At 40.3% G+C, this 15101-nt stretch overlaps 2 protein-coding genes across 2 annotated transcripts; both read left to right on the top strand.

The window, feature by feature from the left end:
- Nucleotides 1–447: 447 nt before the first annotated feature.
- Nucleotides 448–4212, top strand: LOC116525029 (olfactory receptor 52K1-like). Its single transcript, XM_032240546.1, has one exon. It carries the CDS (start codon nucleotides 1188–1190, stop codon nucleotides 2154–2156), a length of 969 nt encoding a protein of 322 aa, XP_032096437.1. The 5' UTR covers nucleotides 448–1187; the 3' UTR covers nucleotides 2157–4212.
- Nucleotides 4213–10114: 5902 nt separating this feature from the next.
- On the top strand, nucleotides 10115–12268 carry LOC116525028 (olfactory receptor 52L1-like). The gene has a single exon (XM_032240545.1). The coding sequence runs from the start codon at nucleotides 11075–11077 to the stop codon at nucleotides 12062–12064; it is 990 nt and encodes a 329-aa protein (XP_032096436.1). The 5' UTR covers nucleotides 10115–11074; the 3' UTR covers nucleotides 12065–12268.
- The last annotated feature ends 2833 nt before the right edge of the window (nucleotides 12269–15101 follow it).

The raw sequence follows: 15101 nt of genomic DNA, 5'->3' as shown, positions 1-15101 counted from the left end.
GGGGGATTCACATGATCCCTAAATCATTCCTTGTCTGCCCTATTATTTGATCACTCTGTACTTCCTACCTTTGGCCATGGGGCCCTGGAGTTTCTTCCCTGGCTCTGCAATAGCCACTGCTAACACAGAGATAGGAGAATGGCTTCCTAGCTTGGAGGTCAATGGGTGTGGGCTGTGGTTTGATATTGTCACTACAGAGAGCTATGACCCTGGAAAATTCACCTTTTTCCAGACCTTAGTTTTCTAATAAATAAAATGAGTATATTGAACGTAACGTATGGTAGGAACATAATAATGTTGTATACTCTTAGTGCAATAAGCTGATAAGAGGAGCTGGAGGGCACATCTGCCAAGGTCTCTCCTGATCTCAGTAAGGTTGCTGTGGTATAGAATTTTTGGCTTTCACATGATCGCTATTACCAAGAGCTTTTGTTTTTAACAGGTCACCACAACGCTGAACTTCATGTCTATCCCTATACAACACCAGCTTGAAAAAGCAGCAAATACAGGAGGTGGTAAAGCAGACAACCAGTGAGATATCTGGTAGAGAAGCAAGTGAAGTGGGCAGGAATATCCAAGAAAGAGCCTGATCGGTGTTGGAGTTATCAGGTACCATATATTATTCTGTAAACTTGACAGTCAAATGAAGCTTGGAAGAGTGGGATACCTCTAAATTAAGGGATTTTTCAGATGTTAGTTTTTTTGGCAATTTTAGATGAGGCTTAGTGGGATAAGACTGGGGAACTACTTGAGGTCGGCATTGATTAAATCAAGCACCTAACTTCAGGACTTGGAGATATGAGCTCAGTGGGATGATTTTTATTCAACAACAAGCCCTGGGCATCTACTTAATGTGTATTGTTTATGTGTATTGCCCCAGGTCACACATATTGTAGAATATCTAGTAATAGAAACTGGTTTCTGAACTTCCTGTCTGATGCATTCGCCACTGGACAAATCTCACCCAAGGCATTTACCACTAACTTTCTTCTTTGGTGTTTGAAGGCCTTGCAGAAATATTGACTAAACTGAAAATTATTTTTGATTCTTTTCCGAGAACTGTAGAGGAGAGTGATGTGGTGGTGATAATGTCAGTGAGAGCATATGTCCTGAGCTCCCAACTGCTACATCACTGAATTTCACCAGCCTGCCTTTCTTTGCAATGTCACTTTGTTCTTCCATGTGAGATGATAACCATGTTTTTTCCCAATGATTCTGTTCTCTTCCCACGTACTTTCTTCTTGGCTGGTATCCCAGAATTGAATTCTGCCCACATTTGGATTTCACTTCCCTTTTGCTTTATGTTTTTCCTGTCATTGACTGGGAATGGTGTCCTGCTTTTTCTCATCCGGACGGATCGCAGCCTTCACCAGTCCATGTTTCTTTTTCTTGCCATGCTCTCCTTTGTTGACTTGGTCCTCTCTCTCTCCACACTGCCTAAGATGCTGGCCATTTTCTGGTTTGGTGCTACAGCCATCAGCTCCCATTCCTGTCTTTCCCAGATGTTCTTCATCCATGCATTTTCTGCCATGGAGTCAGGGGTGCTAGTGGCCATGGCCCTGGACCGCTTTGTGGCCATTTGTAACCCACTGCGTTACGCAACCATCCTTACACCTGTTGCTGTTGCCAAGATTGGAGGCCTGGTGGTATTGCGAGGGGTGGTATTGACCATCTCCTTTCCAAGCTTGGCCCATAGGCTGCCTTACTGTGGCTCACACACAATTGCCTATACCTACTGTGAGCATATGGCAGTGGTGAAGCTGGCCTGTGGGGCCACCACGGTGGACAACCTCTATGCCTTTGCTGTGGCAATCTTTCTTGGTGTGGGGGATGTGGCCTTTATTGCCTATTCTTATGGGCAGATTGTGAGGACTGTAATGCATTTTCCTTCACCTGAGGCACGTGCTAAAGCAGGCAGCACATGTACAGCCCATGTCTGTGTCATCCTCTTCTTCTATGGACCAGGCTTTCTTTCTGTGGTCATGCAGCGCTTTGGACCACCCACAGCCTCTGCTACCAAGGTCATCCTTGCCAATCTCTACTTGCTCTTTCCCCCGGCACTGGATCCCTTTGTCTATGGCATCAAGACCAAGCAGATCCAGGAGCGGCTGTTGATGATTCTGACCCCCAAGCGGATTGAGCCTGCCTCAGTATAATTATCATCAGCTGGACTTCAGGGGCAGGGTGGCTCTCCCTCACTGGGTGGAAGCCCCATAGCCCAGGTCGTTTACCTTGTGGAGAGGGTAAAAAGAAAGCAAGGAAAGTTATCCTAGGTGTTTGGAAGTTAGGAAATCTCTTCTGAGGTCTGTGGTATTTATATATTAGGATGGAAAACTAAGAAGGGCTGAGGTATCTCAATTGATCAATAAGCAAGAAATTTTTGTGATAGCTTCTGAAAGCTTATGATTTATTTCTGTTGATAAGATAAATGTATCAGGTAATATGATGATCTGAATTCAAGTGTCTTAGGAGATCAAAAAGAGATGAGCTGGACATATGAAAAAATGGGGCACCTCCCACCACCGCAGCTCTCACTCACAGCCAGCCCCTAGGAAGAGATGGGCCTCTCTACCACCTACTTAGCTTCAGAGAAAGAAGGGTGGCAAAGCATGGAGATAATTTTGAGTTCAAACTTATGAGAGAAATGCTTTAAAATATTCGTGCTCCATCTGCCTAGAATTGCAGATTAAGCTTCCTCTCTATATTCCCAGTACTTTTTCATTCTGTTTTTGAGATGAATGGCCCTCTGTGATACCTGTAGTTTTATTTCTTCATTTTTAGTCTCAGCTGCAAGACTTTGAGTTAATCATACTTGCAAGCTTATTACATACAATGATTATTGTTCTGATTCTTGTTCTGTTTATTTTCTGTCTTCATTTCTTACTCTCTTGTTCATTTCCTTCCTAGTTCCTACCTTTGGCACTCACTCTAATGTGTTTGTGGTATGTCCTTATGTATTTGTATATCCTTGAAATATATTAGTATTGTTTGAGTGTTATGTATTCCTCATATACATAAATGTTCTTTTTTATTTCCTCAAATGTATATGGTCCCTCCAGCCTGTTTGTCCAGGCTCCTCCTGATAGAAATGCTTTTCCCTATCCTTATTCTTGCCATTTTTTTAAAAACTTTTTTTCTTTTTTCTTTATTGGGTCAAACTCTGTTCAATATTCTTGCTGTTTCTACTCATCTTAAACCTCAGTTCAAACCTCATCTCCTTAGAAAAGGTTCTTCTAATTACATTAAGTCATTTGTTTTCTGATCTCAGAGTACTGTGTGTTTCTTTTATTATACATCATAATTTATAATTATATATATTTATTGTTGCATAAATAACCTCTGTCTGCATTCCTACTAGATAGTGATTTCTACTGTATTCTTAAAATAGTTCCTGGCATATAATGTGCTGTCAATAAACGTGTGTTAATAAATAAGTCTCATTATTTTAAAGGGCCGTCTCACTAGTGTTTTTCTTCATTGGTCACATTAACATAGTATGTGCTTTTGAATAAATGATTACATATATTTTTTATGACAGTGGACATTCAATACATTTCTGTTGAAGAAATAATAATAAAAAAAATTGCTGTAACAGTCACTACTAACACTATTTTCTTTACTGCCATCATCACTGCAAACATCACCTTAACTTAGTCTTTGCAAAAGTTGTAATTTCAAATGGCGATATTTTCGATGTTGGGAAAAGGCATTGGAGGGCATAATTACTATTATAAGACAGAATCACTGTTATAAGGGCTTACAGGCCTCTAAGTACTCTGAGCAAACTAGCTCTGAATAATTATATCCTGAATATGTTGTATTAATGAGGAATCTTGATAACAAAGGCAGCTCCTGTGTGTTAAGCTCTCACTACATGGTACCTGGAGTCCTTGAAGTAAAAATTTTGCACATACACTTTTTCATTTAATGCCCATAAAATGCAAATGAAGCTGATGCTCTAATTATTCCTATTTTTATGTCTGATACAATATTATGCTTCCTACTAAGTGAGGGTCATTTATTTTCTCATATCTCTTCTATCTTTGGCGTCCTGGTGAGTTTAGTGTCTTTATCCTCAAATACAATTTTCAGTTCTTTCCTATAAAAACAGACAAACAAACAAATAAGCAAAGACTGGGGCTTCTTTGAGGTTCATGTCATTCACTCATATCATCTTCTGCCACGCCCGGTTACTGTTCTTTCTCCTCTACTCGCCTTCATTAAATGACGATATGGTCAAAATCTTCTCTGTTTTTTTTCCACCCATGATCCTGGTGAGAGACATCAGAATTTATGGGAATAATTCATTGAACATTCTGGCTTTTCATATTCTCAGTTTCTTTATTCCCAAAGATACCTACTTCATCTACGCATTCTCATGACACATCTTTGAACTTCTGTAGAGATCACTGAATTTTCTTCCCTGAACATCTCCTGCCATCATGCTTAGCCTTGTCGCCTCCATTTTTCTAGGATGTCGTTTTGTTAATGAGATTTGATCGTATCTCAGTCCTCTGCTTAAAATCCTGCGTGGATTTCCATGGCCCTTTAACATGGCGTAGAAGACCTAGTATGCTTTGGTTCCTGCTTATACTCCAGGCTCAGTCCTGACTACTACAATCTCTAATTTTAAAAATTCTTTCAGGTCTTTGAAAATACCAGGGTCCCTTTTCTCCTGCTCATGGTTTGTACACTCAGCCTATCTCCATACCGCCCTTCACTTTAACCAAGTCTTCTGGTCACTAACTTAAATTAAGGAGGGCTTTCCTGAACTCCCCACACTGGGGAGGTCCTTTTATTATATGCTTTTAAAACATAGTTTTAATATATAACACTTATTAACTGTTATTAATTCTATGATCATATACTTAACATATATCATCCCATGAGAACCATTTTATCATATCGTTTGTTTTTTCCAGCATCTAATAGAATACATGGAATTAGTGTATATTTGATATTTATTGAATAAATCAATAAATGGGGCTCCCCACAAGCTGTGAATGAGATTCTTGTTGACTGGATGCATGGAAGGACTGTGCACTGGAAGCATTGTTCCCAAGGAGAATGTGGCCACTGGCTGGAGTGGGAAGCTGCTTTAGTCAGAGATGGGACTAAGAGAAGGATCTAATTATGATGGGAAAATATGATAAGGAGGCCTCAGCCCATCTCATTGTGAACTTCCTTGGATGGACTGTTGGAGAAACCCTATTTGTCCCACATGTACCATGGCATTGGGATTGAGGCCCCTGGGTTTGTCACAGCCCTACACAGGAGAAGCAAACTGCTCAACTCACCTGTAGCAGGCAATATTTGTCTTAGGTTGGCTTCTTCAGAAACAGACTCTGAACAGAGATTTGCATGCAGGAAGTTTATTGTGGTGTATACATGGTAACAATGACTGTCATGGAGTGAGAGGAGTGAAATGGGCAGAAGAAATTAAACTATAATCGAGTTGTCTTAGGTACCTTAGCTAACCCAATGGGACCTCCTGAACTGAAATGACTTCTCAGTGTTGTTTAAGATGACGAAAGGGGGTCAGGACTTTGTATTCTTATATCACCAGTCATTGGCTATGAGTTGCTTGGGGAAGGAAAAGTAACCTTGGGTGAGACTGCTCTCTTTGGCCAAAGAAGAGTGACTTAGTTATGAAATTCCAGAAGCCAACACTCCTAGCACCTGGAGGAATAGCACATTGAACCATGGCATTCACTAAAGAATTTCCTGGGGTCTAAGATTGCTCTGCGAGAATGAGAAGTCTGAGCTCACAGAGCAAGGTGAAAATTCCCAGCTCATTGCAGGATGTTTCCTAGCACCATCAGGAGGTACAGGCTTAGGGCTAATGACCAACACTGAACAGATGTGGGCCACCTGGTAAGGTGCAGGAGCCTCTCCCTGATCGGCCTCTCTGCCCAGTCACCCATCCCTGTGGGCTGTATCTTCAGCTCTGTGCCCCTCCAGTCAATCTAGGGATTAATTTTGGCTTTGCCCATGTGTGTCTGTGAGTCCTCTGGGACCTGCAGGTTGGTAATAACATCCTGCCTGCCCAGTGCCTTGCTCACAGTCACCATTGCTGCCTTGGGAAAGTGTCAAGAATGACTGTTCCTTTTGGGGTGATGATGATAGAACCAGCAACCCCTGGTGCACAGGAATTCAGGTGTGAAAAATGAGGTCAGTTTGGGGGCCTATGGTTGGGGAAAAACTGTAGCCAGCTGACCTCTGCCCTTTTCATAGCCCTTGTGACAGGGGTTATTTTTTGTCTTGGCTAGTGTGGCTCTGAGTCTCCCAATACCTTTGGTCTGACTCTTCTTCATAGTCTTAAGTTTATTTCCCCCGAGTTAGAGTAGTTGTTCTCTCCAGGCCTGACTTCTCAAAATGAAGCCTCTCCTCCTAGTTTCTTCGACTCAGACATTAGCAGGCACGGAGGCTCTTCTATGAAATGTGACCTATTTCTCTATCCTTAACCTCCTTAACAGTGGCCTGGACTCTATGACAGTGGGGAAAACAGAAAGATGAGGAAGAATACAGACGGAGAGAGATTAGGGGAGAGCTCATTGCTGCAAGTTAACTTGTGTGCCTACAGATGCCTACCAATATCTTTAAGGCTTCATGATCAGGCTGAGGCATTGACAGGACCATTTAGCATGGTCCTAGGTGGCATCTTCACCATCACATACCATGCATGTAGATACAGTTGATTTGCCTCATTTACCCAAGTCTTGTCAGAACTAGTACACATGTTTCATATCTTTGGGAAAGTTTAGCTGTACAGACCTCTAGGGATGATGTATTTGATGTTCTCTGGCATTTAGAGACGGCAATGCAGCACTTCTGAATAGAACGTCCTCTTCATCATTGTTACACACAAGTTAGGGCAGAAGGCCATTGCGGGGATTGAACAGGGAACTCAGGGTGCTCTTGGAGATGAGCAGGGAGGGCTGTAGTGGAGCCTTCCCAAGTCTAGGAATTTTCTCCCATTCCTAAGTCTCTCTGTGTTGCTGAGTCTCCCTCTAGGCTGACCCAAGACTTTAATTAATTAATTAATTAATTAATTTTTTTGAGATGGAGTCTCATTTTGTTGCTAGGCTGGAGTACAGTGGCGCAATCTCGGCTCACTGCAACCTCTGCCTCCTGGCTTCAAGCGATTCTCCTGCCTCACCCTCCCAAGTAATTGGGACTACAGGTGCGTGCCACCATGCCCAACTAATTTTTGTATTTTTAGTAGAGACGGGGTTTCACCATGTTGGCCATGATGGTCTTGATCTCTTGACCTTGTGATCTACCTGCCTTGGCCTCCCAAAGTGTTGTGATTACAGGCGTGAGCCACCGTGCCCAGCTGGGCTGACCCAAGACGTTAAAGGGCACATCCTTAAAGAGTCCAGAGACCGGGAGGACAGTGCCCTGTACCAGGCTTACTGTATTGATTATGTGTCTCAGATTTGTGCAGTGGAGTTCTGCCTCTTACTGCTTGATTTCTGTATCTTCCTCTCTAATTAGGTCATTATCATGAACCCACTATTTCTGTGTCTTCCCCTACTCTTTTTCTGCCTATGTTCTTGCCTCCTTTTTTCCCGACTATCAGAAAGTCCAGGCCACTGCTGAGAAGGAGATTAAAGACAGAGAGAGACAAGTCACATCCCACAGAGGCCTCCCTGCCTGCTAGGAGTAGAAGAAGTGCCTACCAGTGACCACAGGAATCCCTTTATTTCTGACACACTTAGGATTTCTTTATCACTTCTTTGCATGCAGGATAGTGATGATTCAGCAGGGATCTTTCTTCCATGAAGCACTCAGAGCATCACTTAAAGTGAGGACTATCGACACTCAATCAATAATCCCCTCAGATGGCAACACCAGTGTCTGCTATGTTATTTCTTAAATTCAGTCTCTGCCTTATCAAGTTTTCATGATTTCCAGTCTTTTAAGACATTTATTTATTATTTAATTGAGTCATATGGATGTTTATTCTGCCAACATTACTGATTACCGACTGCATTTTAGGTGTTTCTAGAGCTTGCCCTAGGGCTGCTGTGGTAAGCAAAGCGTAGTCCCTGCTTTCTAAAGTGCAAGATCATCATGTAATGACAAAGCAATAAAGACATTACAAAAGGAAAGAAAAGGAGACACGTTATGCTGTCTTAACAGAATTCAAGCACAACTTCACAGAAAATAGCTTGCTTAGATTGAATTTAGATGAATAAATACTAGTTCAACAGCATCAGCTCTTTGCTCAATTGTCCCCTGCTTTCTGGTTAGAGAACTAAATAGAGCTTCACTTTTAGATTCTTGGGAATAAAGTCCCTTCTGCTTTTCTTCTAAGAATCACAGAGGGACCTCCTATTTACTTGAATAATTAGCCCTTAATAAGTAGCCATAGGCTTTTGCTCTAATCTCACAAGCCATGCAGCACAAAAAAGCACCAGATTATAAAATATTCAGGTTTATGTGTCTCTGCTCCTCTGTTTCACCTTCTATAGTACGGTTTCAGTCTCACTGCTCTATTCACACTGCTTCTGTTAAGGCCATGGGTGCCTTCCACAAACACATAGCTGTTCTCCAACTTAGCTATAAAATGAGAAATGAGCTGAAGCTTGTAACAGAAGGGGAGAGCTAAGAAAGAGAATTAACTTTCACAGTATGTGGAATATTAAGCATTGAAAAGTGATTTTATTTATTTATTTATCTATTTTTTGCAAGAGTATGAGATTTCTCTGGTGGTCTCAATAAAAATGTCATTATTATTTTAAGTTAGCTCTTGAAGAAAGACAAAGGCTGGTAGAATTATGCCCACCTGGAATTTCAGAATTTATAGCTATTAGATGGAGAGTTTGGGGGCAATACGGTATTCCCAAAACATTGATTTGTGAAAAAGACACACTGAGTGATATAAAGGTGCATAATCCACAAGAACTGAGTCATTCTTGACTTTAAAAAATCTTCACATGTACATGTACATGAACCACTACTCCAACAAAGAAAAATGTAGTTGTTTCAGACAACACTGTCTTTTAAGATAAACATACAGACACAAATGTAACCAGTTGCAAGTTTTTTGTTTTAATACTTGACGGGTGAATACTTGAGGGGTGAATCCCGTGGAGAAGGCTAAACAGACAACTGTTTATTCGATAGTTCTTGTTAACATGGAGTGTCAGAGACACCCCATGCTATAACATTATGATGAGAGGTAAACATATCAAAAGTTTGAAACAGAGAAGCAGAATCATAAAGACAAAGAAGAAAGGCCAGATAATTATAGTTATCTTTTTAAACATTAACAATATTGCAAAAATATTTGCCATTATTTTCAATGGCAAAAAATCACAATTACTATTGCACCAACCTCATAAAAGATCACTAAGATCCCATAATCATCTTTTATTAGTAATGCTAAAAAAGATTTGTAGACTATACTTTAAAAAGTAACCTATATATCAAGACTTTACATACATTAGTTCATATTTATAATAAATCTATAAGATTGATATTATTTATTCTACTATGAGATAAGGAAATCAAGACTTGGAGAGTTATAGAAGCCTAGCGAGACTTTATTCCTAGAATATGAAATGGGCAGAATTTAAACTAACTCTGTCTGCTCACAAAGTTTGTATTTATCACACTGCATTGTGAAGCATCCACCATGCCAGCTTATAATCATGAAATTTAATGAGATACGGTTCTTTAAAACAAGCCATTAAGATGCTGAAAGGATTTCTATGATAGAGATAAGGCAGAAAGATGTGGATGAACAAAGAAGGATCATAAGATACAGTGCTTCTGACCATGTTGACCTAACACACCCAATGAGTCCTTTTGAGCAGAAGAAGACAGTAGACTCCAAATTTTGAAGAGTGAGGAAGACCAATTCAGATAAAGGAAACTGAAGAAAGATTACACAGAAGGCATGTGTAAAATAGGATAGTTTAGTCATATAGCTCCAAGAACGTTGGAATGCTTTAGTAAAACATAAATGTAGAAATATGTTAACTGTAAGACTAAAATAATACACAATAGATAACCTTTGAAAACCTTTAATATAATCTTAAGAGTATAATTTTATTCCATGCAATAGATTCGCTGAAGGATTTTAGCCATAGGAGTGACATGATGACATCTGCATTTTAGGAAAGACCTGACTTAAAGGTTGAAAGTGAATTGGGAGGATGTTTACAGCAAAGGCAGAGAGATGTAATGAAACAGTCCAGGTGAGAGAAGTTGGATGTTTGACATCGGGTGTTGAGAACAGGAGTGGATATAATAGGTGTTAAAAGTACAGTTAACAGGAATTGGTGAATAGGGAAAAGGGATGAGAGGTAAGAATAAGTAAGGATAGTTTTCAAGTTTCTAGATTGGGTTTGGTAGATGGGTAGTGACGTAATTCATAAAAATGTTGCCAAAAGTAGGTAGAGCAGATTTAAGAAGGATAGATGATTAATTTAGACTTGAATATTTTGAGGCTGTGGTATAGCTATTCAGGAAGCAAACAAAAAGAATAATTTGTATTTCAGAAAGAGATTTGACTTAGAAACATAGATTTGAAAGAAATAAAAATAGTTAAAACCATGAAAATAGATGAAGTCAATTCAGAGATTATGTACTGAATAGGGAAGAGAGGAGAGGATGGATCCCTGGAATCAACGACATAATGAGATGGAGAAAATGGTGGGACTGAGGCCACAGGAGAAACAACTCTAGAGTGCCATGCCATGGAAACTGAGGGAGGCTAATTTCAGGCTAACAGTTTAACTTACAGTTCGGTAATGCCAAGAGGCTAAGAAAGAAAACCCTTTGAAGTTGACAGTTTCAAAACACAAGCAACTGAATGGTTAAAGCTTATGCAACTCTCCCAAAACAGTGTATGTTTACTCTTATCTCTAAACAAAACTAGACCTATTGTAATTCAGACATATGGATGTCTCACCTGTAAAAAAAATTATCTCCATCGAAGATTTACTTCTTGTATCTGACTTTATTCCCTTTGGTTGCAGTTTTAGTCACTTTATTCTTCTCACGAAGAATGGTAGACAATGTGATCTGGACTATGTGATAATGTAGCAGAAATGCAGAAATCATGACTTTGGTTTCTTTTTTCTCTTTCCTCTTCAAGTCATTGATAATGGCCCTTAGCAATTCCAGCCAGAGGCTACCCCAGCCTTCTTTTTTCCTGGTAGGGGTTCCGGGTTTCGAGGAAAGCCAGCACTGGATCGCACTGCCCATGGGCATCCTTTACCTCCTTGCTCTAGTGGGCAATGTTACCATTCTCTTCATCATCTGGATGGACTCCTCCTTGCACCAACCTATGTACCTCTTCCTGTCCATGCTAGCTGCCATCGACCTGGTTCTGGCCTCCTCCACTGCACCCAAAGCCCTTGCAGTGCTCCTGGTTCACGCCCATGAGATTGGGTACACTGTCTGCCTGATTCAGATGTTCTTTATCCATGCATTCCCCTCCATGGAGTCGGGGGTACTTGTGGCCATGGCCCTGGATCGCTATGTAGCCATTTGTCACCCCTTGCACCATTCCACGATCCTGCATCCAGGGGTCATAGGACGCATTGGAATGGCAGTGCTGGTGCGGGGAATACTACTCCTCATCCCCTTCCCCATTCTGTTGCGAAAACTTATCTTCTGCCAGGCCACCGTCATAGGCCATGCCTATTGTGAACATATGGCTGTTGTGAAACTTGCCTGCTCAGCAACCACGGTGAACCGAGCTTATGGACTGACTGTGGCCTTGCTTGTGGTTGGGCTGGATGTCCTGGCCATTGGTGTTTCCTATGCCTACATCCTCCAGGCAGTGCTGAAGGTACCAGGGAGTGAGGCCCTACTTAAGGCCTTTGGCACATGTGGATCTCATGTTTGTGTGATTCTCATCTTCTATGTCCCCGGAATGTTCTCCTTCCTCACTCACCGCTTTAGCCACCATGTACCCCATCATGTTCATGTTCTTCTGGCCACACTGTATCTCCTCGTGCCACCTGCACTCAATCCTCTTGTCTATGGGGTGAAGACTCAGCAGATCCGCCAGCGAGTGCTCGGGGTGTTTACCCAAAAGAATTGATCTGAACATATTCTCATAGTTTTCTCCAGAGGCTCCTGCCACTGACACAGCCAGGAACTCATGGCTGGTGCAGATTATATGGATAGGAGTAATTTTCACAGCTACTAGTCCTTCTAGTGTCCCTCATATCACAGCAAAGACTATCCAGAGGCACTTGGCTTCACAGCTTATTGGATATACCTGTATACCTGGATATTTGTGAATAGTTTTTCCATTCTTTCTTTTGCTCCTGATTCCAACATTTTCCTACTCCTGTGTCAGAGAGACTCAAGGACAGGAGAAATGGATGACAGCTCTGGATGAGTCATCTTTCCTGATGTCCAATGATAGACCATGCAACATTCTCTGAAAATGCAATGGAAAGTCCCACCCTCTGCTTGATTTTAGGTTTAGAGCGTCTTCCAAACCTCTAGTTTGTGCTGGCAGCCCCAGATCATTGAAATCCTGCATATGAGTAGGGTTTCTGCATAACAGCTGAGAAGACCACAACATGAGAAAATACCTTTCACTGTAATATGGGTGTTATTCATTTAAAAAAAAACAAAACACATGGGGTAGGTAGTATAATACATCATAGGAATAATAGGATTTTTTATTATTTTTATTATTATTATTATTAATTATTTATTTATTTGTAATTTTAAATTTATTTATATGTTTGCTTTGGGTAAAGAGGAAATAAGAACAAGTACTGCATATATATATATATATATATAGGCTTACTATACTTACTATATGTGTGTTTGTGTGTGTGTGTGTGTGTGTGTGTGTATATGTATATATGGTATTAATAATTACATGGAATAAAAGCAGCCATGTAATTATTAGCATCCAATAACCATAAAATGTGCTAGATTTTGGTGTTGGCAAACATAGGTTTAAGAGATAAATAAATCGGGCTGGGCGTGGTGGCTCACGCCTGTAATCCAAGCACTTTGGAGGCCAAGGGGGGTGGATCACCTGAGGTCGGGAGTTCAAGACCAGCCTGACCAACATGGTGAAACCCTGTCTTAAAAATAAATAAATAAATAAATAAGTAGTCATGCCACTAAAAAATGAGTTTCAGTCTCTCCTTCTGAAATAGTAGATATAGAGTGATGTCAATTAGATCTTTCATTTCTGTTCATAGGAACTGGGTAAGAACTTATAAGAGGACTGTCTCTATTGGTGTATTGCATGCTGTCTGTTAGATGTGGCCCTAAGATCTGGCTTGACTCTTCTTTGTTCTTAAAAGTTAACATATTTTGTTTAGTCCTGGAAGAGGTGAAGTCATTGCTATTTTGAGGTAAGATGCTCAGGTGATGAGAATATCTTATCCTGGGATTTTATATTGGTAACAGTGGTGGGATTAGGTAATTAGGTCTTTCTACTTTCTCCTTTCTTTGTAAATTTTACTCTCAGTAAAATACTTTTCTGTATGAGAAACAAAGTATTATACTTTTAATTTGGTTGGTGCATATGAATGAATTAGGGAGTGAACTGTTCTCATTGCAAGAGGAATTACACATTCTCATCAGCTTAACTCCAGGTGTGGGACTTAGACTTACCAGGTTTGGTAAGGTATTCTTGAGAAACTCAGGCTATGGTGTGTCATATATATTGGAATAAACTTTCTTGACCCTAGAGAGTCTAAACTTCATTTTGGTAGGCTGTAACAAGTAGTTCGTTGCCCTTTCTTTGCATTTATATTACTTGCTGATGCTTGATGGTGGGATCTGAGGGAGCTTTCTTGGATTACAGGATAGAAATGTGAGTTGAAAATGGCAGAGCAATGATACGGACAAGCTGTGTTCCTGACACTGTCTGGGCCGCCAACCCTGACTTTAATCTGAGACAGAAATAAACTTGTGTTTTAACAAAACTACTATATTTTTGGAATCTTCATTGCAACAGACCAACTTATAGCCTAAACTGTAAAAGTGTTCCATCTCAGATTTTCCAAGTAGGATGTGTATTCTTCTGTCTGAAGTATATCTTTTAGAATTTCCTTTTGTAAGTGTTTGCTGTATCTATTTGTTTAAAAATCTTTTTCTCTCATTTAAAGTTACTATCAGAAACATGTTTATCTTATTTTTAATTATATTTTATTTTCTACTGTGTCTGTAGTCTACTCTATTTCATTCCTAACATTGTTTATGTGTGCTTTCTGTTTGCCTTGATCACCTATGCTAGACATTTACAAATATTGTGAAAACATTTCAACATTTATGTGGTACAGCCATTCAGCTAAATGCCAGTGCTAACCCTTTCGATTAACCTTTTTTTGAGATGGAGTTCACTCTTGTCACCCAGACTGGAGTGCAATGGCACAATCTTGGCTCACTGCAACCTCCTCCTCCCGGGTTCAAGCTATTCTCCTGCCTCATCCTCCCAAGTATCTGGAATTACAGGCATGTTCCACCATGCCTGGCTAATTTTGTATTTTTAGTAGAGATGGGGTTTCTCCATGTTGGTCAGGCCGGTCTTGAACTTCTGACCTCAGGTGATCCACTCATCTCAGCCTCCCAAATTGCTGGGATTACAGGCGTGAGCCACTGCGCTGGGCCTGGATTAACCTTTTCTTATCTTTTATGATGATTTAGATTCCTTTACTTTTCTGCCACCTCAAAATGAATAAATTAGGACATTTCTAAAATATTACTATACTTATTATAAACGACTTTCTTGTATTTACTCTTTTCTTTAAGGGATGAGTTGTTTTTGCTTGTTTAGCTTAGTCCTTTCTTCACATGATGGTAGTTTATCTCAATTATTTATAAATTCTTACTCTTATTTGTTCATAGATGAGAATGAAATAGTTGTGTCATTGCTGTGAGTTTTCTAAGAGCCTGTGAAGGTCACTGCTCTTGTGCCCCAATTGTAGGACTTCGTAGGTCATTGTACAGGGATTTACTAACAGACAGAATACCCCTCAGGTTGTCAAGAGGAAAATGAAAGATGAATTGGATTCCTTCATCTTTTGCTGAAGTAGAGAAGCCTTTATATCTGCAATCAGAGACATCTGGTATAGTTTGCCAACCTGTGGAGCTGCCTCTCC

The sequence above is a fragment of the Sapajus apella genome, unplaced genomic scaffold, assembly GCF_009761245.1.
Source record: "Sapajus apella isolate SASKATOON/1434 unplaced genomic scaffold, GSC_monkey_1.0 scaffold47, whole genome shotgun sequence".
Lineage (NCBI taxonomy): Eukaryota > Metazoa > Chordata > Mammalia > Primates > Cebidae > Sapajus > Sapajus apella.
Note: the sequence above shows the minus strand (reverse complement) of the source record. Positions and strands in the feature narration are given on the sequence as shown.